This window comes from Fundulus heteroclitus, chromosome 21 (genome assembly GCF_011125445.2).
Source record: "Fundulus heteroclitus isolate FHET01 chromosome 21, MU-UCD_Fhet_4.1, whole genome shotgun sequence".
Lineage (NCBI taxonomy): Eukaryota > Metazoa > Chordata > Actinopteri > Cyprinodontiformes > Fundulidae > Fundulus > Fundulus heteroclitus.
In genome coordinates, this window is record NC_046381.1 from 31,586,399 (window position 1) to 31,609,165 (window position 22,767).

Genomic DNA, 22,767 nt, shown 5'->3' on the forward strand with positions numbered 1-22,767 from the left:
AAAAATACTTTCAACTCTTCTTCTTAAGGAAAAAGCAAAACTGTGAGGTCTTTGCCAAATCCATAGTATAAAAAATTGCCTTTAACTTTAGATCTTTTTTAGCTTGTGCTCGTCTTGTTTGTCACGTTTTTGATTTGCATAATCTTTGTTTATACACAATTAAAATAGCCCCAAGATATGCCAAATATACAAGCTGGGCAGGAGAAGTTACATTTTTTTTATTAATAACAATTGATTTTAGATGATGGAAAACTTTTTCTGATGGTTCACCAGCGCTAGACGGTCATCTCCAGTGAGGCAAAATTAAAGAGGTGTATTGAGCTAGGACTTAGTGTTCAACTGGCCGTTCATATTGGAAGGATATTGTTGCGTTTCCATGTTCCTCCCCCAGATCCACACGCTGACCTGTTCCCTCCGCTCTTTGTTCAGCCTGCCTCCCTCGGCAGCCGGTGACCACCCCCTGTTGTTCCACTTCCTCATCGCTTCCTGAAACGGCGGAAGCCGGGTGCTTTCTTCTCCCCGGGTTGGAGAAATGGGGTGGAGTTGTTGGAGAGGCTGGGAAAACAGCAGAGGTCACCAGTAGCAGCAGACGGGGAGCCTCCCTCTGTCTGTGGATGTTGTCATCTTCCTGCGTAAACGGGATGCTGGCTGGAAGCTGGAGGGCGCTTTATAAATCCGGCCTGCAGAAAAGGAAAGGGTGCGCTTGTCGAGTGTGTAGATGCCCTCCTACACAGCCATCTTTATTCAACATGGGTGTCCGCCAGTGTGTATCCCTGTTTATGTATCAATGCCCTCTGAGGGCTCTGTGAGTGGCTCTTCAGCTCAAAAACACAGAAGTTCAAAAGCGCGAGGAGACAAAGACCGTGGCTTGTTACCTGCACCGGTCTCAGGTGTGCTCTGTTAGCATCACGGTGTTTAGGAGCCGAGGTAAACTCAACCAGGCTCCTCGTTTGAACACAAAGCTCTTTATTTTCATTTCTCATACTGGCTCCATTTCTCCTTCTCATCCAGATTTTCTTTTCAAGTTTATGTAATTGTTAGCATGATTATCCCCACTGTCTCGTGTTAGTCGTGTTTCAGATCAGCCATTCTGGTCTTTTCATTTGCCACTTTTCTGCCCTGCTTGGTGTTTCTCTCTGTCAATGTGTCAGGGCGTCGGCCCCGTCTTACCCTTCCTCTTTCACTGACATCACCCGCAGAGTCTTCCCCCGCAGCCGCTTTCAGTTTTGCTCTGAAACCTCCTAGAGTCAGAATGTACTCATTGGCACTATTGGTGTGAAACGACGACATCCCACAGTCGTTTGGCTTTTCGTTTTGGTTGGAATTATCTAATGATCTTGAGAGAACCTCAACAAATGTTTCCTTGTGTGTGGGAGGTTATTACGCTCTCACCACACCCTCATGGGTTTTGTACTTTCAGTATAGAGTTTCAATACAAACTTGGTTTGCTGTTATTAATTAAATGCCCCATGCCACCGTGTTTAGCCCTGTGGGTTTTAATCCGGCCCCAAATTGTTACCGTTCTATTCAGTGGCAGAAACACGAGCCGACTGCTGGAGCCTGGTTTGGCACACATGCAGTTTTTCCCTGAACCTGCTCACACCCTGTGACATTAATGGCGTCTGTATTTATTTGTGAGTTTATGTGATAGACCAGCACAAAGTAGTGCATAGTGGGGAAGTGGTAAAAAACTGAAAAGTGTGGCATGTCTTTTTTTTTTTTTTTTTCAGCTTTCTCCAGGTCAGTACTTTGTAGAACCACCGTATTTTAGGGTGTGTTTCTACCAGAATTTTTATTTTTTTTTATTTTTTTTTACCCATTTTAGTAAAATGAATATGATTGGACTTATGGTGTCCATAAAGACCAATATTCAAGTCCTACCACAGATTTTAAATTGGACACAAGTCTGGACATTAACTGGGTCATTCCAACCGCTGGATGTGGCTTGGTCTAAACCAGCGGATCAGATCAGGAGAACTTTATTAACACCTTTAATGGCCATTTGTTTGCAGCCACTCAGTCTAAGAATGGACAGACGAAAACATTACATACATGCAATAATTATAGAGAAGTATAAAGGTCCAACAGTAGTTAAAACCAAGCAGGAAGCATTGTGGTTTATGAAAGATGTTTACAATAAAAAAAAGGGAATTAGAAAAAGAGTAAACACAGCTCAGAAACTGCTGCAGAGTTATTTAAGACCAGCGTTCAAAAGTCACCGTACGATGTATCCAAATATCCAAATTGCAAAATATATTTCAACCATAATTGTAATTTAATGTAGACTTTTCTCTGCATTAACCAAAAGCAACAAAAACGGCCGTAGATAAAGTTGTTTGTAAACAAGGACTATTTAAATCAAGAGATGTAACTGTTTTTATTATTCAGAATATTCTTATTCAAGAGAAGAGCTTGTTGAGTTGGACATTAATCCTTGTTGAACATGAAGTGCAACCAACAGACAAATCTAAACAGTTTGACCAGAACTTAATGCTGTGGTGAGATTCCTGAAAGCTTCTGGTAAAAAAATATGATTATAAAAACTCTAAAACAAATAATAAAATTAGATTATCTGACTGCTGCAACTCTCTTTCCTTCCATGTGGACTAAACCCACTTTAAACATATTAAAGACACCTAAAGGACGACTGATACATTCATTGTTACATGGCAAAAATTGCAGACCTCTGCAATTTGGAAATAGTTTTTTTTAAAACTATGATTATATTGCAAATGTGATTAGTTGTGCAGCCCTAGTAACAGGTGCCTGTTCCTCAGGTCTGCTTCAAAGATGAAAGTCAAAATAATGACGGGTGTTTCTGCTAGAGGTATAGCTAAAACACGTTTGATGCTGTGGGTGGCGCTGTAGCCATGTTTGGTTGACTTACTCAGCTGAGTCTCATCCTTGTTTTTAGTGCTTCTGAAGGTGAGAAGCTTGGGAACCACTGATCTAAGGCTTCTTATCGTAGCTCTGGCTGGCTCTTTGTGGAACCGCCTGTCTAGTCCCAGGTCCTCTGCATCCTCTGTGTCGCTCGGCGTTCAGATCCCTTCATCTTCTCATCAACTCTGATCTGACCTGAGCAGCGTCTTTCACAGGGTCCCCTACATGATTTGTGGCAAACATATGGCCTTCTTTCATCAATGGCTTATTTCTTTCATAGCGACCAGGTTTGGGGAATGCACGGCTAACAATACACACCACCAACCTGGCTGCTCTGTGGAGGCCTCTGTGCTGTGGAACATCTACAGCTATCTGCAGCTGTGCAATATCCATTTCAAAATCAGTGTTCACAATTAGATGCTACGTTGTGTTGGTCTGTTTTGCAATAAATACATCAAAGTTTGTGATGTGACAAGGAAAAAAAAGCTTATTGAGACTTAGGCTTGGTAAGGTACTCTGAATAAACTATTATAGGTAAGCAGGACGGATCATTTTAATGTTTACCTCAACACAAGACGTAGGACCCGCCTGCCAGTACGTCAGCTGCTGAATACACCCTGCTGAAGTCTTTAGTTCCTGTGTGATCAGCAGATCTATAACACTCTGCTGTGTTTGCTCAGTTTATGGATTTACAGACGGCTGTTTACGTCGATGCAGCACCCTGTCGGCTACCAGCGCATCTTGGCGTTTAGTTCACTTGATTACAAGGGAGACGGTTCACACCTCAATTTGAGCTTAAAAAAAGAAAGAAAGTGTGTTTCGCAGCATGTTTTACTTATCCAAGTTAACGGAATTGTCTTGGAAATAAATTGGCAAATGTATAATTTTCCTCCAATAAACTCAGCAACACTTTAGTTTCTGATTTCTCTCAGATTTGTTTTTTTTTTCTCTCCATCAAATTCCGAATGTGAACGGGATCTTGGTGTTTACGCTTTCCTCTTCTGTTCTTCCAGACCTGCCCATGGAATACAACCCATCAGATCATCCCCGGGCCAGCACCATCTTCCTCAGCAAGTCCCAGACGGACGGTAAGTTGTGGCCACTCTCGTCTCTCTGAAGCCTGCGTTCAGCGGTGCTCTGCTCCTTCAGCTGGCGGACGTCACAGGAGCTGTCGCTGCTGCGCTCTCCTGTTTGGCTCGATGCAACAACCCAAAGAAAAAGAAAGCCGTTTTCCTGCAGACTTCTGCGGTTGCAGGAAATGCTTCTACGCCAGGATTAATCAATAAAGGAGGAAACCTGGTTAAATTGCCTGAACATCTCTTAACTAATTTCCTGCGCCGTTGGTCATGATGATGTTCCATCTTTTCACAACAGATTTCGGTCATTTCAGGTTCAAGCATTTTTAAAGGTTGTGCCAGCTCTAATGAAAAAAGTATGAGGGTCAAGCTAATTGGGGCATCATGCTCATTACGGTAATCGTTGCTGGGGCTCGTTTAAGGAGAAGAATGAAGGTGGTCTGTGTTTATTCTTTAGCACTTTCAGGGGACGTGTGGAGCCCACACAGGTCTGATGAGTCCAACTCTAGGAACATTAACATCACTTTATCCAGCAGATGAGCTTTAAAGGGCCACCTTTAAATGAGATAATCCACCGTCTGAAATGATGCTGCCAAAGCACTTTTCCAGCCTCTAGAGGTGAGGTCTTCAGCTGCAACACCTAAATCAACCGAAATGGTCAAATTAACGTGAGCACATGCTGTGGAGGTGAGGGAGCTATTCGACTAGGGTGGGTAGGAGCAGGAACCGATCTGAACGGAGCATTCAGCATCATGTGTAGCTGCTTTTAGATTTTCCTGCAGTTCAGACACAGCCTCTTTACGGATGCCCTTTAAATTCTCTGGCCCTAGAGAGAAAAGCCGGTTGAGCTTTGCAGCGTGCTGCCTGCAGCCCGAGGCATTGATGGGGGATAGTGGACTAGAGCTCCACGCTCTGCTGTGAAATCCTGCTGGCCGTTGTTCTCACGTTAGAATGTCAGGCGGACCTAACGCTACCTAAACGAGACACGCTGATTAATAAATATAACTCTTTGAACTGTCCAGTAGAAGTTTGTTCACTTACTGGGGATTTTGTGTCATTTATGCACATTTTTTTTTAGTTAAAACCACATCCTTTGATTATCTCCATGGCAACATGCTGTTTGTTACGTTATTCTGTATTTTGTTGTAAAAGTGTGTCGTGAAGAAAAGCCAACTTGGACTTTTGTTTTTCAGTTTTGATGCCCAACAAGAGAGGTGAGCACGTGTGTGTCGTCTGCTTTTCTGCCTCGTCATGCTGTCAGTTTCAGTCAGTGGTGTGTGTCTCCAGCTCAGCTGCGGCTGTCCGCTTGTGCACATGTCGGTTCGTGGGTGCAACTGTAGGCCAAGCTTCCAAAGTCCACGTGTTGGGTGTTGAAATGTTACCGTGGTCAGGACTCCTTTTTATAAAGTATCTTATCCCAGTTAATACACATAAGTGCTGCTTTGAGCTTGAAACCAGTGGTTTTGGCGATCTCTAAGTGGAAATTGGGCATTTCTGTGAGCGCACCAGCGTGTCAGAGGTAAGCTGGAGAAGGGCGGTACGATCAGAAATGTGAGACGCCTCACTAATTTGTTTTTTTGTGTAATTCTGCTCCCCCATCTGCTCTTGTTTGCTTTTGCTAGCAGCCATTTTCCTCCTTGTGAGCTGTCCACTTCAAGGCACCTATACGTAGAGGACATTTCTGTCTGCTAGTTTGTTTCTTCACTGACGTCATGGCAACATCAGGCTCTCAAAACATTGTTTAATCTGCTGGATTAACCAACTAGAGTGATCTTCATTCAAGAGGAAATGAACAGGTTAGCAGATTGAAATATAGCAGATCCTTCACTGTTATGACATCACTCCATAAACGTGTGGTGCCGGTGAGACCGAGACTCCGGAGCAAACTCCCTCTGAACGCTTTGCACACGTAGTTGTTGCTGAACTCGTCCTTTTTTATAGAAACTTTCATTTAAAGCTTCAAGCTAATTCTACTGCACAAGTTTCTTTTTCTTCCCAACTTTAACGCGGCAGTGATGTAAAACTGGTACCAGTACCCTCAACTTATGACAGACCTCTGGACAGGTGGAGCGTGGGTTGATCCAGATCAGCTTTTTCTCTATCCTCAGTGCCATTTATTTGCTAATTCATTATTCCAAATAAAGATATTGTATATCTACAGATATATGGAACTGGGTCATGGAGCTAAAATGTTTCAGTTTAGTTTTCCACAGCGTCCATGTGGTGTGGCTCCTGTCCACGGCGTTTTTCCTCTAGTACAGCAGCATGCATTTCTAGCCCCTCACATAAACTGTCCGGGTGCCACACTTAGGACCATCTAAGTTCTGCCTTTGTTCGTTCCTCAGATTAGGTCATAAACGAACATTAATATACTTGAGTTTTGACGTTTGTTAATCGATTCAAAGTCCTGCATGCCCACATCTCAGTGCATCTGAATATAGATTTTATCAGCTACTGACATCTTGAAGTTTAAACTGTGCTCTCCTCCTGCTAAGGTTGTGTGAAAAGCATTAGAGTTAAAATCTTGAATGGCAGAAGCATAATCTTATCCTGAAAGTTTTAGAAGATTTCTGCCTTTTAATTCGATGATGTTTATTTAGTTGGGTGCATAAGTTGAACATTAAGAAATAATTAATTTTAGAAAGAAGTCCTGATTATTTGTGCAGCCCAGTTTGGATATTCAGGTCTGAGGACGGAGATGACCTTTGAAGTTTGATTTTGCGTATAGTGAATGGTTTCTGTATTGGCGTGGCCATGTGTTCTGGATCATTTTCACCCCCTCTGAAGCTTTGGATGTATTTTACCTCCCTTCACCGTCCGGTTAACGTATCAGTCGTGGCACGATTCGTCACAGTTTCACGTTTTCCTCAGTTTAAAGGATGGAGTTTTCCCCAACTTATGTTGGGGATATCAGATATCACTGAGAGCCTTATGTTGCCATGACGCTCACTCTGATTGATGTATTTTAACCTTAGACTGTAGACGGACGGAGATACAGAAATTGACTCATTGGTGTCAGCTGTGTGTATAACATGGCTAATATACCATGATACCAAAAGGCACGCAGAAACTGGCCTCTATAAAACAGCAAAATATAAATGTCCTTTCAGATTAGTTAGTTTTACAAATAAACCCATTAAATGTGAACAGAAATAGATATCAATTTGAACTTTTGAAAAAAAAAACAAAAAAAAACAATCAATAGTGCTCAGTTTGATTTGGACTCTAATGCTCCCACTATTAGAAATGAATAAAACCAAACCCATTCCCACAAATTAACACCCATTAACTTTTGGAATATGGGCTGTTGTGGTAGAAATCTGTCACTGAGCGTCTGAGCCTTGGAGAGGTGCTGCTCCCTCTCTGCGGGGGTTATGTACTGCACTGATGCACAGCTGTAAGTTGACGGCTCTTCTCTCATCTTTCTGTGCAGTTCGAGAAAAGCGGAAGAGCCTTTACATCAACCATGTAAGTGACATAACACACGTTGGTTTGCTTATCGCACTGCGAGAGGAATTATTTTTACGTGTGCAAGTTTGTAATTTAGATATCTTGTATGTTTTGCAAGTTTACACACATTTCGGAAAACAAGGTAAGGTAATGACGGCCGTTCAGAGTAACCCGATGCCTTCTAGTTGTCTGGTTCACAGGTCCCATACAGTTCTGATCAAAGCGTTTAAAATCCAGTCCATTTTTTATTTTATTATGTTTTTTTTTTGTTTTGTTTCTGTTTGTATTGTTGATGTAGTTTGAATACGAACATAGAGATTGTGTAAGTGGTGCAGTTCATCTTTACCTTTCTCCTTATGTATAAACAAAATACATTCATGTTTTCAATATAGGTTGTTATTACCCAGGAGTCTGTAAGGAACACTTTATTATAAAGATAAAAAAAACGTAATAAATAATTTGGACAACTTGAAGGGAAAACGTTATTCTTCTTTAAAGATGAACTTCACCTTAAGTGTAAATCCTGCATGCAGACACATAAAGCCCTGAAAGAGGAAAGGCTTTAGAGCCGTACTTCTTTCACTCTCTGTTACAAAGCCATTATATGGTCTGGAGATACTGATCAACCCGTGTGTGTGTGTCTGCGTCTTTTGTATGGTTGTGTGTATTCGTGCTGCAGCATCATCCAGGTCCACTGAGGCGAAAGTACAGCTCCTGTTCCACCATATTTCTGGATGACAGCACTGTCAGTCAGCCCAACCTCAAATACACCATCAAATGGTAACTAGTTGTCAAGTAGTTAGAGAAACATTTAGTCTTGTCCTTTTCTGCTCGTTTAATATCTTAATCTGTTTTTTTGTTGTTTTTTTTGTTTGTTTTTTACAGTGTGTCCCTGGCAATCTACTACCACATAAAAAACAGGTTTGGAAAATATTGTACATTTTTCCATTCTTTTTAACTCACAACTAAATGTAGCGGTCTTGCATCTAATGCCAGCATCAGTACATATTAAAAGGCATCTGTTTGTCATCATTCTTATAACGTTGAATTTCCTGTTTTGTTTGTGCTTGTAGCATCTCTGTAGTTAGTCTTCAGAGAAACCGAGCACAAGGCGGCTCAACAGGTCGGCAAAAGTTAGTAAGGATGTTTTGTATGCGATATTGAACCCGGGACCCAATTTACAACACAATGGACACTTGAGACGAAAGCATTCACAGTAATGAGTTCACGAAAGCTAACTTTCTGATGATTTGTTTATCCTGAGAGGAAGACAAAGTCAGGAGAAACATTGTCTCAAAGTCGTAGTCTGGAGAACTCCCCATAAGATCTGTGTCCTCCACGTCTGTTTGTCATTAATCACCGTTGTTTATGAGGAAGTGCAACACATTTCTGACCACCATTATCACGCTGATGTGCACAGGCACTAGCTTTTTCAGGGTTTCCACAATTCTTTATATGGGAACGGTGCAGTGGCTGTCAAAAACATTGGGCCGGTGAATGGAAGTAGCTAAATGTGTCACTTTTATACACGTTCTGTCAAAATGTTTGCTTGTTTTTTCTCTGAGGAGCCGAATTGTCACAGCATTCAAATTCTAAACCTCGGTCTACAGTTTTCACACAAATTCATGCTGTTTGATCCTAAAAAAAACTCACTTTAATATAATGCTACATGCAGTGGTTGCTCATTCATTTGGCTCAGACACTGAAGAAAAAAACGAGTAGATATATAAAGAATATGACCTGCCTGCTTTTAAAAATAGTGCAAATGCTAGCTGTTATTTATTTATGTTTCATGCATTCACAGTTTTCTGGCTCTAAAACAAAGTGGGGTTGAAATTCTACCTGGGGGAGTTTAGTAATAGTACATTATCATTTTGATGGATAAAAAAATGTGAATTTAATCTAAAAAAATTAAACAGCATTAACAATATATGATACTAAAATCACCATAGGGTAACAGTTAAAATACAGGAAAATTAGCTTTATTGCTCCAATTATGTCGCTTAGTGTCTAGGAGTGTTTCAAGTGTTTAAAATTAACCCTTTAAAGCCTGATACAGGTAGATCTTCACTTTTTCTAAAAGAAAATCTTTTTTGGTTGCTTTAAAAAAATAAAGCAACCAAAAAATTAAGTAACTGATATGTCAGACCAAAAAATACATTCCTTATGTTTTCTGCATTTTTATATAGGGGCTGTACAATATATTCATTTGAATATTCCGAAAATACTGACTTTGTTGAAGAGGTAGAGGTCCTAGAAATACTTGTATTAAAAATTTTACATTTGGATTTATAAGATTACAAGGTGAATAAAATCAAATCAAGAACAGCAGTACCAGTACATATATTCTTTTTGTCCATATCCAGCCTCCTGTGTGAATAACATCTATGGCATAAAAACTATCTATTTCCTAATAAAGCTTATCCAAAAATAGCAGAAAAAAACATTTGCGTTGTGGCTAAATGGTTGTAATTTTATTCACCTAGTAATTAGAAGCACTAATAAATTCAGAGTGCTGGTCTGGTGCTAGTGATTTCTTTGTCTTCTTCTTCTTCTTCTTCTTAATATTATGGTTTTCATCAATCCTGCTTGAGGCAATTGCAAATGCACATCTCAGAGCAAACCAAATCTCCTTGCATTTGTTAGTGTTTCAGTTTATCATATTTGGTGAATGAACTTCACGTCAATACAAAAAAAAAGGGCTTATTGAACAGGCAGATTACTATGAACCTCAGGACTTACATCCTTCCTTTCTATCTGTTTATATTGTTCCTCTCTTTCTCATTCCAGAGACATCGACGGACAAATGTTGTTAGACATTTTTGATGAGAAGCTGCATCCTCTCACGGTACGGCCTCAGCTGCAGATAAACCTCCATTAGGTGCAAACCGTAGAGCTGTCGGGATGCATCAGCCAGACGAGCTGCAAATGAATCCAAATGAATCAAATGTTGGAGAATGTCTGGCAATCTGAGGGCCCAGCTGGATCATTGGCATCTGTTTCCATCCGAGTGAATTCACAATGATTTACTCCTAATATTTACTCCGCCACTTTGCCACATGCTTTCTCTATTCTAAAAAAAGAAAACAGATGAGATGCAAATAGGTTTCTGCAGCACTTGTCTATTTTTTTTTTTCTCTCTCCAGAAGTCTGAGGTTCCCGCTGATTATGACAAATACGACCCTGAGCAGAAGCAGATCTACCGCTTCGTCAGGACGCTGTTCAGCGCTGCACAGCTCACCGCGGAGTGTGCCATCGTCACTTTGGTAGGTGGATATTTCAGCGGGCTATAACAGGTGCTGACACCAAGAGGAGTTCTGATTCCAAGCCGTTTGTACTCCTCCAACAACAACATGTATTAGTGAACCTCCGCTTGAAATACTCAGTGTTTTCTGCGCAGTTGACAAATATCAAATCTATTGTCCTCCTCGGCCTCTCATTTGCCCAGAAACACTTCCCCCCCACACACACGCTTCATCAACACATGGCCTACATGCGTGTCTCAGGAGACCTGGATTATCTGGGGTTGATGCAGCCGGCCGGGTGGCCTTATTTTAAGTTGCTCTTCTTCCTGACAGATGCCTAAATGTGCGAACAGTGCCTTTAGTTTCTAAGAATAACTGGAATGATAACGTTGACATTCTGTATCTGACTGTCTGCTTATGTTTCAATCTATTTAGAAATAAGATTATACATAGGTTAAGGAGAAGGTCTGACATGTGGTCTGCTTCCTCCATGCCTTCAGAGCATTAAACAGAGAAGCAGCCCAACTCTGCAGGAACTGCAGCTCAGGTGGTAGAAGCTATTCATGACTTAACGTGGTCTAGTCAAAGTCCAGACTTGAATACAATCTTTGGCAAGATCTTGATTTGAGCTGTTTTGCTTAGAAAAATGAGCAGCGTCTCTGTAGATGTTAATAGCTGCAATTTCTGTGAAAGGTGGATCATCTCTGGAGACCTAAACACAAATGCACAGCATACTTTTCTGATCTTTTGATTTTCCTTTCACTTTACACCCATTCACTACATTGTGTTGGCCAAAATCATAAACCGCCAACATAAGACACTGAGCTTTAGAAAAAGGTGATGTACTCAATGTGGCATAGTGCTGTATGTGAGTCATGGTGCTGTATGTGAGTTTTAGCAGATTCATCTAGCTACTGTATTTATATTTGACAATTTTCTGACAGAAAAAAAAGAACACAAGACATTGATTGGCGTTTTATTGATACTGATCCACAATAATAACAATAATGATTCCAGCAAATGCAATCAAAGTATTTTTACTGGTCAGCTTTGATAAGTGCTGCAGTTTGCTAGCAGTGCACCGTGTTCAGCCATTTGTGCTCCTTCTCATTAAACGTGAATGCTGGTTGCCAAACAGCGGGCCAGCAACCTTTTGTATTTGTTTGTATTGCGAGCAAGGCAGCATGGGGTCTGGCTTTCGTTTCATGGGGACTCGCTTAAGTGGCTGGCGGATCTGACCGACAACAGGGTCGGGCTCGCGACGCCTGCAGGCACAAAGCCCGAACCAGCAGGATCTGTCCAATTAGCCACCTGAGCTGTTCCGCTCTGCAAACAGGACCAAAGTAAAGATGTTGTACTTTTCTGAGACTATTGCAGTTCTTGTTTGTCCAACAATATGCTGTTGTTGCGTGGGAAGTATATGAGCAATAATAGTCTTCCTGATTAGTTACCTGAGATGGTAAACACAGCCGAGATTTGGTCTTAAAGGTGCATTGCGCAAGTTTCAAAGTTAAATATCATTTATGGTCTTTCCAATATATGCCCTTACAGTTGCCTGATGTGTAAAGTGAGTCATCTTCTATTTACCGCAGTTTCCTCTATAGGCCGCATTAGTCAGTTTAGGAGAGAGGGATTCGGGCCAAATGCGCTGGGCGTGCGTGTGATGTGCTGCGCGCTCTCGTTCAAATGGTTTGAACTGTTCAGCTGTTACTTTGTGGAGGGTCTCCACTGTCAATGAGGCTTTAGAGACATCGACTGTTTTAGAAGATGGGCCAAAAAAAAACAGCAACAAGCTCTTATCAGGCCCATCACAGACTCCACACAAGAGTAAAAAAAATTCTAGTATGACCAAAAGGGCAAAATTGGACTCAGATCGGCAAAGGAACAAAACCAGAGTAAATATCAGGCTAGTTTTCGAGCAATGGAATGAGTTCTGTTCAGTCCTGAAAAGGGACCGTCAGCTGGCTCTGTTTGTGCTAAAAAGGTAAGATGCTGTGACGGAGACCTTTTTACTTCTGACAAAATGTCTATCTGCTGCATTCAGCAGAAATGGTGAATCCAGTCAACTCCGCCTCATTTCCAACCAGCAACTTGATAACTTGATAACAGTCCAAGGTGTTCATGCGCTGGCTCGCTCTTTTTTCTGTTATTGGCGACTTGGGGGAGCCGTGATTCCCTTTCCACTTCAGCCTCTCAGACAGCTGCTGCTGCCTCATTCTGGCTGCAAACCCCGCTGTGAAGCTTAGACCTGCCTGTAGTCATGGCAGGGTCCACAGCCAGGATGAGGGCGGCCTCATCCTGGCTGCAAAGACAGCGGACACCGCTGTCTGTCACACTGACTGCACAAGTGGAAAGGCAATCACGGCTCCCTCATGTAATTGGAGAGCAAATGGTGCTTTCACGGTGAAGTCGCCACTTAAACAGAAAATAGATGAGAAGTTGCTGTTTTGAAAATGAATAAATTGGTGGAGCAGAGGTCTGAAAAGTGGCTGACGACAGCACTGCTATGACAGAGCATCAGCCTCCTCAGAGAATGACAGGAGGTGGGAGTCTGTCTTATTACTCCCACAGCTGCAGTCTGCTGGAGTTTCTGTCTGGCAGCTACCTGAGTGAGCCAAGCCGGCCGCATGAAAGCCATGGTGTGTTTTGTCATCAGGAACGACCCGAACCTTTGTGAACGAGGAAAACTCCTGGTTCTCCCACTGGCCAGTCCAGTCCGCCCCTTCCGTTATTGATCAACTAAAAGGGTAGCTATGTTTTTCTCCTAAAAATGACTATTGACTCAATATGAAACATTTCCATTCAAAATAAAATATTATTTCTATATTAAATTGTATAACAAAATATTTCTAACTCTCTTACCTCAGAAGACATTACGTCTCTAAAAAAAAAAAAAAAAAAAAAATTAATAAAAAAAAACAATTACTTTTTTTGTCTTCTCCCGTGTGTGTGTGCGACATTGGTTTTCTTTCAACGTCAGCAAAAATCCTGGAGCTTGCGCAATGCACCTTTTTAATAAAGGGAGTTGAATGCACTGCATTGTCCTGTCTGACACAACGACAACAGATATACAACTGACTTCTCAGATAAAGTCAGGAGAGTATACATCAGGCTTTATTTGGGGAACATTAGAAATTGGGTTCAGATCAAGCTTTGGCAAATATCCTCTTAAAAGGATATTTTTTTATTTCAATGCCAAAATCTGCAATTATAATATTAAGAGAGATGGAATTACCCTAAATAATTATTAAAATGACAAAATAACTTTGTTAAAGAGGACCAATATAAACCAGTGCTATTGTTTAGTTGGCGCCTTTTAAAAAATATTTGATCTATTCTTTAGTGAATTAATCCACCTTTTATGTGTCTGTTCATAAATTTTGCCTTTGATTCTGGCTAAATGATGGAGCCATCCAATTAACCGCCGTCTGTTCTGGTCCTTTAATTGGACCAGGTGCCTGTGGGCCTTTTATGAGCTGTGTAGACTGTGGGAAGTCTGGAAAGCAGCTGAAGTGGGAAGGGAACATAGACATGCAGAGCTTCGATTGGCATGGATATTTTATGAGGAGGCTCCAGGATACTTGATTTCATCAGCCTCTGACATCTTTGAGGAAGAGTCAGCAGGAGACCGAACCTCTAAAGAAGCAAAGAAGCTCTCAAAACGACCAAACGCCATGAGAGCAGAGGTTATTAAAGTAGAAAAACCATGGAAGTGAATGATTTTTGTATGATTTTTGATGGAAATGGAAATGCTTCCCTTCTGTGTTTCAGGTTTATTTAGAGAGGCTCCTAACCTACGCTGAGATTGACATCTGCCCTGCCAACTGGAAGCGCATCGTGTTGGGAGCCATCCTCTTAGCCTCCAAGGTCTGGGACGACCAGGCGGTGTGGAATGTTGACTACTGCCAAATTCTCAAGGATATCACAGTAGAGGACATGTAAGTCACTGAAGATACGCCCAACAACGTTTACTGAAATCAATGCACTTCACAGGGCTGATGACTTTTAGGCTTAGATCAGCTGTCCCATCCATGTAAAGAACAATCTCCTTCTTTTACTCTCCGACTTCAAAGCTAGAACTGAAAGCTTGACTTTGCAAGTTTCCAATTTTGCAATTTCAGATGTAAAACTGATGCTAGGTGGGGTTGATGCTGAAGAATTTAGCTGAACACTTTGTGTTTTAGAGGCAAGAATCTTCTCTGAAAGCTATATTCATACCCCTTGTGTGTCATATAACTACAAACGTCATTGTTTGTAGAGGGGATTAATGTACAAAAAGTAGTGTAGAAATGTATAATGGAAGGAAAACGATACATGCTTTTAAATTGTTTTCTGCAATGGAAAATGTTAAATGTTGATCATTCTCTTAATAATTTGAAGAACCACCGTGAGCTGAAATTACTGCTGCAGCTACTAAAATTTCTGCCCATTCTTCTTGTCAGTCTGATTTGATGGGAAGCATCTGTGAAGAGTCATTTTTAACTCCTATTCTTTGGCCTTTATGGTTGAAAAGCGTTCCCATAGCATGATGCTGCCACCACCATGTTTTCCTCTGGGCGTGCTATGTTCAGCACTTCTCTGGACCCTTGAGAGTTGCCTTTCTTGGCTGCTTCTCTGACTGGTGTTGTCATCGCCAGGCCTGTCAAGATGGCTGTTTGCCTGCCAGCCTTTGATCGAAGCATTTTTAATTAAGACAGCTTTCAGAACAGAAATCACATTAGTTTGTTCATCAGAAAGATTGGAGCTTTTTAATAATGGTCAGAATGTTAGCTGAATTTTACAATCGCAGTCAAGTAAAGTACAATCTTAAATAGCTGCTGTAGATTCCCCTTTGTTTCTGTTGCCGCTCAGCTGCAGGTCTCTAAATGGCATAAAGCTGACTGTGTGGGAAAGCGGTGATGAAAGCAGAGATCGAAGCATAATGCACTCCTCAGGATGCTGTTCAAAGCAATGCACTAAGTAGACTAGTAAACTTTTTCTGCACGTCTTGTTCTGCAGATGATCTGCTGGAACTGCGTAGAAATGTTACAACGCGAGCAAGCTGGTGTCAGCGTACTTACACCCGTTGATGAAGGAACTATGTGTTGTCTGTAATATTTTTAGCAAAGCTTGGTAAAACTATTAGATAGCCAAGTGATCTCTTAAAGGAGGAGGATCTGTATTGTCTGATTTTTCTTTTTCATTGAGGATACTTGTTATCCAGTCTCAATACCTGGTTATTTTTAAAGGAAACGCACTTGTTATATGGGTAAAAAAAAATTAATGACCTTGGTTTAATTAAATTTTCAATTTTGTTTAATGTATATAGTGCTAATTCACAACACATGTCATCTCAAGGCACTTCACAAATTAGTCAAATCCTCCAGACAGATTGGTCAGAAAGTTTCCTCTCAGCAATCCCTCATACTGAGCAAGAATGAAGCGACAGCAGAGAGGAAAACTCCCCTTTAACAGGACGTTTACCAAGGACAGATTAGTACACATGAAATTCCCCTTAATTGTAGAATTTAATCAAACATTTTGCTTTTTTGGGGGGGGGGGTTGCATTGGCTAGTAGGTGCACACCCATTTCCCCAATTTCTGGCTAACAAACCTGGGGTTAGTCACAGCTTCCACTGGTACCAAATTCTACAGATGATGGTGGGAACGGTGCTTCATGAGATGTTCAAAACTTGGGATGTTTAATAATAAAACATTGGGAAACCATGCTTTGTTTTCCTTCAGCTACTTCAGTTACATGCACAATGTGTGGTCTATCTAATGAATTCCTACTAAAATACAAGAACATTTGTGCTAGTAGCAATAAAATATGGAGAAATTGAAATGCTTGGTATATCCAACTTGCCCATTGTAAACCCATAAAAGTGGAGTCTTGAAACTTACAAATCTGTTGAGATTGTATTACATGTATTATGTTAATTATCAAAATAATTCAAATAGACCTTACCCATGTGCATATCAGGCATGAGGCCCACATATCCTTTACATGCGACACAGTTTCCTGACCCTGAGGAATCTAGGCAGGATTATGCTGAGGGTACAAACGATGCTATAGACATGCTTCCGCTGCATTAACCTCTGACCTCTGCTCATTCTGCTGAGCCGGCGGAGGTCTATTCTCGTCTTTGGGCTGAAGTTTGTGAGGCAGTAACTGCAACCCACCTGTCTGGGACTCACTCCTGACAACGCAGCTCAACAGTTGTCTTCTGTTGGACTCTAAGGTGGGAAATTTACCAGACAGTGACTCACGATTTCCCTTAAAGGACCAGTTTGATGCTACACATTCCTCCTCTGGAACCAAGCCTGCTGAATTTTCCTTTCCACCTGCTGACTGCTGGGAAATTTTGCTGAATGTTAAGCAGGGAAATGCACAAATAACCTGATTTACAACAGCAGAGAGGGGGCTCCAGTAGAAGAAAGCAAAGCAGTGTCATTAGGCAGAGTTGGGCAACAATGGGGTCTAATTTTAGCCACACGCATCGAAATGTGCGTGGGCGAGGAACAAAGACCAGTGAGGAGAGGTGGATAGAAGCTCCGAAGTGAAAGGAAGCGGTCACGACTGAGGAGAAACAGATGAAAGCTGCTGTCATCGCACCGCACAAGGGATCACAAAGCTGCCGAGCTGCGAGTGTGCATGACAAAAGCATTATCTGGAGGCAGGATTAATATGCCTTCATACACACAACGCTCAGAGCTTTTGCTCGTACAGCATTCCTTCTCAGTGCTTGGAAAAGCACATGTTCTAAAGATCCAGTCAGCTCGTGTGTTTCGTCAAAGCGCTCAGTTTCCGCCTGAGTCTGACTTCTGCCTCCTTTGCATTTCTTTGTGGGCAGAAAACAAAGACGGGGGCGCATTTAATTTGATTTTAGCTGCCAACAGAAATTGTTCCTCACTAAACATGTTTTTTGTTTTTTTTTTAATTTTGTTCCTCTTCTCTTCTGAAGGAATGAGCTGGAGCGGCAGTTCCTGGAGCTGCTGCAGTTTAACATCAACGTACCATCCAGCGTATATGCCAAGTATTACTTCGACCTTCGCTCCATGGCCGAGGCCAACAATCTCAGCTTTCCCTTGGAACCCCTCAGCAGGGACAAGGCCCAGAAACTAGAGGTGAGGGGCCTATAAAACATAAACTCAGCTTTTTAGGTTTTCTTTAACACTGGTTTGATCTGAAATCAATTTGGAATTACCTGAGTGCCATTGCAGATTTTAGCATATTCAGTATGTTTTTAGAAACTGTAATACGAGTTCCATAAGCATATTCCCTGTAGCTTTACAGCCTCTAGCTGTGATTATTTACAGTTGGAGCAGAGGTGATATTGGACTGTTTTGTAGTTTACCTTCAGAACTGTCTTTAGCATCTTATAGTAGCAATCAGCGAGCTCAGCATTAGTAAAGGTCAAACACAGCCACTGTGTGCATTCTCGAGACAATGTGGATTAGCGCCGTAAGTGCTATTGTAGCACTCGCTGATTTAGAAAGAAATATAGGATATGTTAGTTTCTGACCTGCTGGTCACTCACTGGTCATACTTAAAATTGTCAGATTCCGATCTGCAGGCAATTCTTTAGTGCATCTCTGTATGTACGGTAAATATTCTGAGCAGCAGTGAAAGTGTTCTGCGTGGACGCCAGGTCTCTTTGATGTTTGCTGCTGTGATCACCATGCTGTGTTTTTGCCTGCATAGGCACGTCTCATCTCAACGCTCTCCATCCTGTTTATTGTTTTGACATGCAGGCCGTGTCACGGTTGTGTGACGATAAGTACAAGGACTTGAGGAAACTAGCCAAGAAGCGATCAGTGAGTGCGGACAACCTGATGGTGGTGCGGTGGTGTCCAGCCATCATTTCCTAACACTGGCCACTTTCAGAGGAAGAAATGGACCTTTGTCGTACCGCTTGCCTGAAAAGCAGGGAGGCCAGCTGGGCCCGCTGACTGTGGGTCAGTCTGGAGTATACACCCACACAACACACAAACCTCCACTCAGACGGGCACCTTGACAAGTGAGTTCGCCCTCTCTCTGGCCGTTGTACATAGAAGGTCCCGCTGGCTGCCTGGGTCGAACCAAACTAAGCTGAAAGATGCGGAATGAAGATCGGAGCTGCAGGAGAAAAGCAGGCGAATGGAGGTACATTGTGAGACTGTTGGAAAAAGCTTCAGCAGCAAAACACACAAGACAAAAGAATATCAAAGGCGTTAAAATCGTTTCTTTGACGCTCAACTGATATGTCCATCTGATTACTGGAGGTTGATGACATTCCTTTAATCTTACCCCTCTGCTTCCCTCGGTTCTCTTACTGGATCATGACATCATCATTTGACACCTCATACGGACATTGCAATTTCTTCGCTATGTTTGAGATTCCTTGGCTTGTGTTTTTTTTGCATTCCCATCCGAACACACTCAGAAAACATTGTACATTCCCTTCTTTCAGTGGCGGCAGAGGTGACACGTTTTTACTAGACTGCATATCATCAAAGCCACCTTAACAAAGTAAGTCCATCGAGACGTCATGAGATCCACCTTCAGGGAAGATAAACCCACTGAATATTCAATAAAACTGTGGTCATTTCCCTGAGAATTTATCTCACAGCGAATCAGATCAGATTTTACCTCAAGAACCCTTGCCAATGCTAATTCAACCTCCATGTGCTGAAATACATCAAGCTCTATCAACTAAAGCAATATTCATTTCAACTCTGCTGTTAGGATGAAATATGATAAAGGATACAAGAGATTGCCTTGAAGACAAATGCGAGACATACTGTAGAGCTCATGTTGTGTCCACTGCCATTGCCCTGACCTTTGGTGCCTGTAATTAACGCTAGTTAAACGCCTCTTCCCTCCCTCTTTCAGGACTAGAACGATCTTAATTGTTCTCATTTGATGGTTCATATTGTGTATGGTTCTTCCATCTTAAAAAGAAATGGCACAATATAGGACTTACAGGTAGGAGCCACTAAAATATGATTCTGCACGGTTTTGTTGATCTGATGAAGACCAAAATTAATAAAAATAAAAAAAAACATTCAGCGCTGTTTCAAACACTGCTCAGAAAATTAGATTGTGTACATTTTCTGAATTTTCTTTGTACAGTGTAAATTAATTGCCAGTGTTTAAGGCCTTTAGACTAAAGGTATGTTGTAAAAAAGAGGAAGCAGAATGATGTTAGAGATATTTATATCAGTTTTTATGGGGAGTGGTGGGGGGGAATAATGTATGTATGTATGATTTTTGTGCTCCTGTGACAAATCAAGTAAAAGAAAAAGTGAAGTATTAAAGTTAAAATGGGAAACACCACTCAAGATATTATTTGTCTAACTTGTTAACATTTCCATGGCATAAATCGGTCACTTTTGAATGCGTTACATGTGTGTAAATGGTATATTCATATCACAAAACCACACTGCTAAATACATTTACTTTCATTTGAAGATTATGTTTTTGTTTTTCTTGCAAAATATGTAGTAAAGTTCATTATACAAGCCAACATTTTAAAGCTGTACATCGCAGAATACTGAGTAATGTAGAGCTGGAATACTTCCATTCAATTTAACTTTCCCTTCAATTTTCTGTCATACATACAGCTATTTTTTCTATTTTTCCTTTACATTTTCCCATTGCTTCCATTTATTGTTGAAAAAGCCAAACTACTTTCAATATTCTATATTATTTATTAATTACTGTCCCAGCTCTCTGTCCAGGAAACTATAATATATATATTGTCTCTTGCAGTATTTTGCTTCAGTGCAAATTTTATAAAAAAGATGGTTAGGGTTAGCTATGTAGCTAATGGTTGTTTTCTTTGTTTTTCATTCAGTTTCTTTTCCCCTTCTTATTTCAAGGTTAGCTGATTTTTATTTTTTATTTTTGGTGTGATTTATTTTCTAGATTAAAAATTAGTTGATGTCATAGTTTGCTGCCCAGAACGTCTGACCCGTGCGGTCATTCATGTCAGTCCATTTTTTTTAGCTAGCTAAATGGCTATCAGCTTTTCAGCTAGCTATGTTGCTAGTTGGATCAGGTCTTTGGCCTAACTTTTAAGTAAACATTGTTACTGATTTAAACATTTTTGAGAGTGATAGTGTCAGATGAGGAATGAAAAACAATAAAACATTATTTTTTCATTCACCTATTTTATTCCATTTTATGATAATTTGTAAGTTTCAAGACTCCACAGCATATGCATTTGCTGTAAACAAGCAAACAGTATTTTTCCACAAACCCTCACTTCTTGTGAAAGACAGAAAAGAAAAAAAGAAAGATCCTGTGAACTGTCTAATTAAATATAATTGTTGGAGCATATTGATGAGCTTGTAGGAGAAGCTTTTTTTTTCTTCTATTTTCTTTATACCAGTGCTTGTTTGCCTTATGATCAACTGCACTCTCATTCCTTCAAGACATTACTGATGAAATAGTGTAGGCCGAACATTTTTTAAACAATGTGTAGATGCCTGGCAAACCGTTTCTATTGCCTTTTTCTAAAAGACAAAGGTCTGACAAAGTTTCATTTTCAACTTGTATATCATTGTATCTTCCATGTTCTGCGCATTTCATTGTCAGCCTCCACGGTTGTACTTTATGTTGCACTGTTAGTCAAACTGCTAAAGGAACCAGTCCTTTGTTCAGCTCCGTCACGCTGACCTCCACGAACGAGAAGGGAAAGAACTGAACCAAAGCCTGGGAGGAATGTAGGAAGGAAGGTGCTTTTAAGTGTGTAGCTCTGACTCAGTCCACTTGCACATTAGTTTTATAAAGGAGTCTACTCTTTAAAAGAGTTCGGGTGGGGCTTTGAATGAGTTCGAAATATGCGTCTGTTGGAAAGTGATGTTACTAGAGTTGCTCAAAACTGTCTTCAGATTGTATATCGTATTTATTGTTTGTGTGTGTGCATACAGTGCAGCCCAGTGCTGTTAACACCAAGAAGTGAGCATTGATGCCGTGTGGCCAACGTTGGTGAGTGGATGGGAAATGTACTATTGTGACAGTGAAGACCAGGAGCTTGGGTCGCTTTGTTGGCTCCTTACTAGATGGATGTCACAGCACTGAACTCTACCTCTGCATAGAGAGTTATCTTTTTTTCTTCCCCTTTCTACTATAAAATGTGTTTGATCGCCATGCTAACCGTCCCCCACTGTATCTGAATGTTTTATCTTTTCTTAGGTTTTTCTTTTCCTTATGGATGGATATTTTCAGTGAGTTGTATTCTGTAATTTTGTTTTTGTGTATCCCAGTGAGTCTAATCTGTTTTTATTCTCGTTCTCAGTTTGCCAAAATAGTTTTTTTTTATGTGTGTGTGTGTCCTCTCACCTGTGATTTCTTTGTCTCCATTCCACCTCTTAAGCAATGTTTAGGAAGAAAATATTGCAGGAATTAAAAAGTCAGTTCTTGCTAAACATCCTCTGTGTCTCTTTATCTTTATTTTGCTCAATTTAAATTTAACACCGCTTAAAGATGTAACTGTGAAACATTCCTGAAATAATCCCATTATGTCATGTGCTTACGGCGCGGTTCGACTATGAGGTCTTAAACGCTATTTTTTTTCTTTTTTTTTTTCTTTGGAACCTTTTTTTCATCTAGGCTGATTTTGTGGGCGGCCCTCCTTTAACAGGCTGTTTTTATCTAAGGAAGGCTGAGCATCTTCTCCTGCAGCCTCTTTGATCCGGGGGCCCAAATATCCACCTTCCGCAACCGTGGAGTCTGGAAGGCAATTAAAATTGATGGAGTCAGACCAAAACAGCAGTAGTCGCAGGGTTTTTTCATATCAATTATGGCTTAAAAAACCCTGTGTTTGTGGACTATGATGGCCAAATTAATTTTAAATGAACTCCTGACTGTGGGCGAAAGGGGGGGGGGGAGAGCAGAGCTCTGTAATTATCCACAGATCTTCATTAATTCAAGTCTGTGAGAGGTGTCTCATAGGAACTGTAACAACATACACACAGAAGCTACTGCTGAGGTGGCTCTGCTCTAACCTTAAAGTTGGTGAGTGATCAGCAATCCCCTGCAAAAGTGATTGCTTTGCTCTGTATCTGAGGACATAAATGGCAAAGAAAATTCTACCTGGACAGGCTTAAATCTCCTAAAGTCTTTTGAGAGCATTACTCTAGCATCATAT

General features: G+C 41.0%; 1 protein-coding gene across 7 annotated transcripts in view; it reads left to right on the forward strand.

The window, feature by feature from the left end:
- Positions 1-22,045, forward strand: part of ccny (cyclin Y) — a 39,497-nt gene extending 17,452 nt beyond the window's left edge. Inside the window, exons 2-13 of one of the 7 annotated variants that reach the window (XM_012865053.3) lie at positions 3,894-3,968; positions 5,150-5,170; positions 7,390-7,424; positions 7,525-7,548; positions 8,086-8,186; positions 8,292-8,327; positions 8,480-8,539; positions 10,197-10,254; positions 10,553-10,672; positions 14,423-14,589; positions 17,596-17,758; positions 18,386-22,045. In XM_012865053.3, the coding sequence (XP_012720507.2) occupies positions 3,894-3,968; positions 5,150-5,170; positions 7,390-7,424; positions 7,525-7,548; positions 8,086-8,186; positions 8,292-8,327; positions 8,480-8,539; positions 10,197-10,254; positions 10,553-10,672; positions 14,423-14,589; positions 17,596-17,758; positions 18,386-18,502 (977 nt within the window). In that variant the 3' untranslated portion in view covers positions 18,503-22,045. The remainder of the gene's footprint in view (positions 1-3,893; positions 3,969-5,149; positions 5,171-7,389; positions 7,425-7,524; positions 7,549-8,085; positions 8,187-8,291; positions 8,328-8,479; positions 8,540-10,196; positions 10,255-10,552; positions 10,673-14,422; positions 14,590-17,595; positions 17,759-18,385) is intronic. The other 6 variants (XM_036125812.1, XM_036125810.1, XM_036125809.1 and 3 more) reach the window with 6 other exon arrangements.
- The last annotated feature ends 722 nt before the right edge of the window (positions 22,046-22,767 follow it).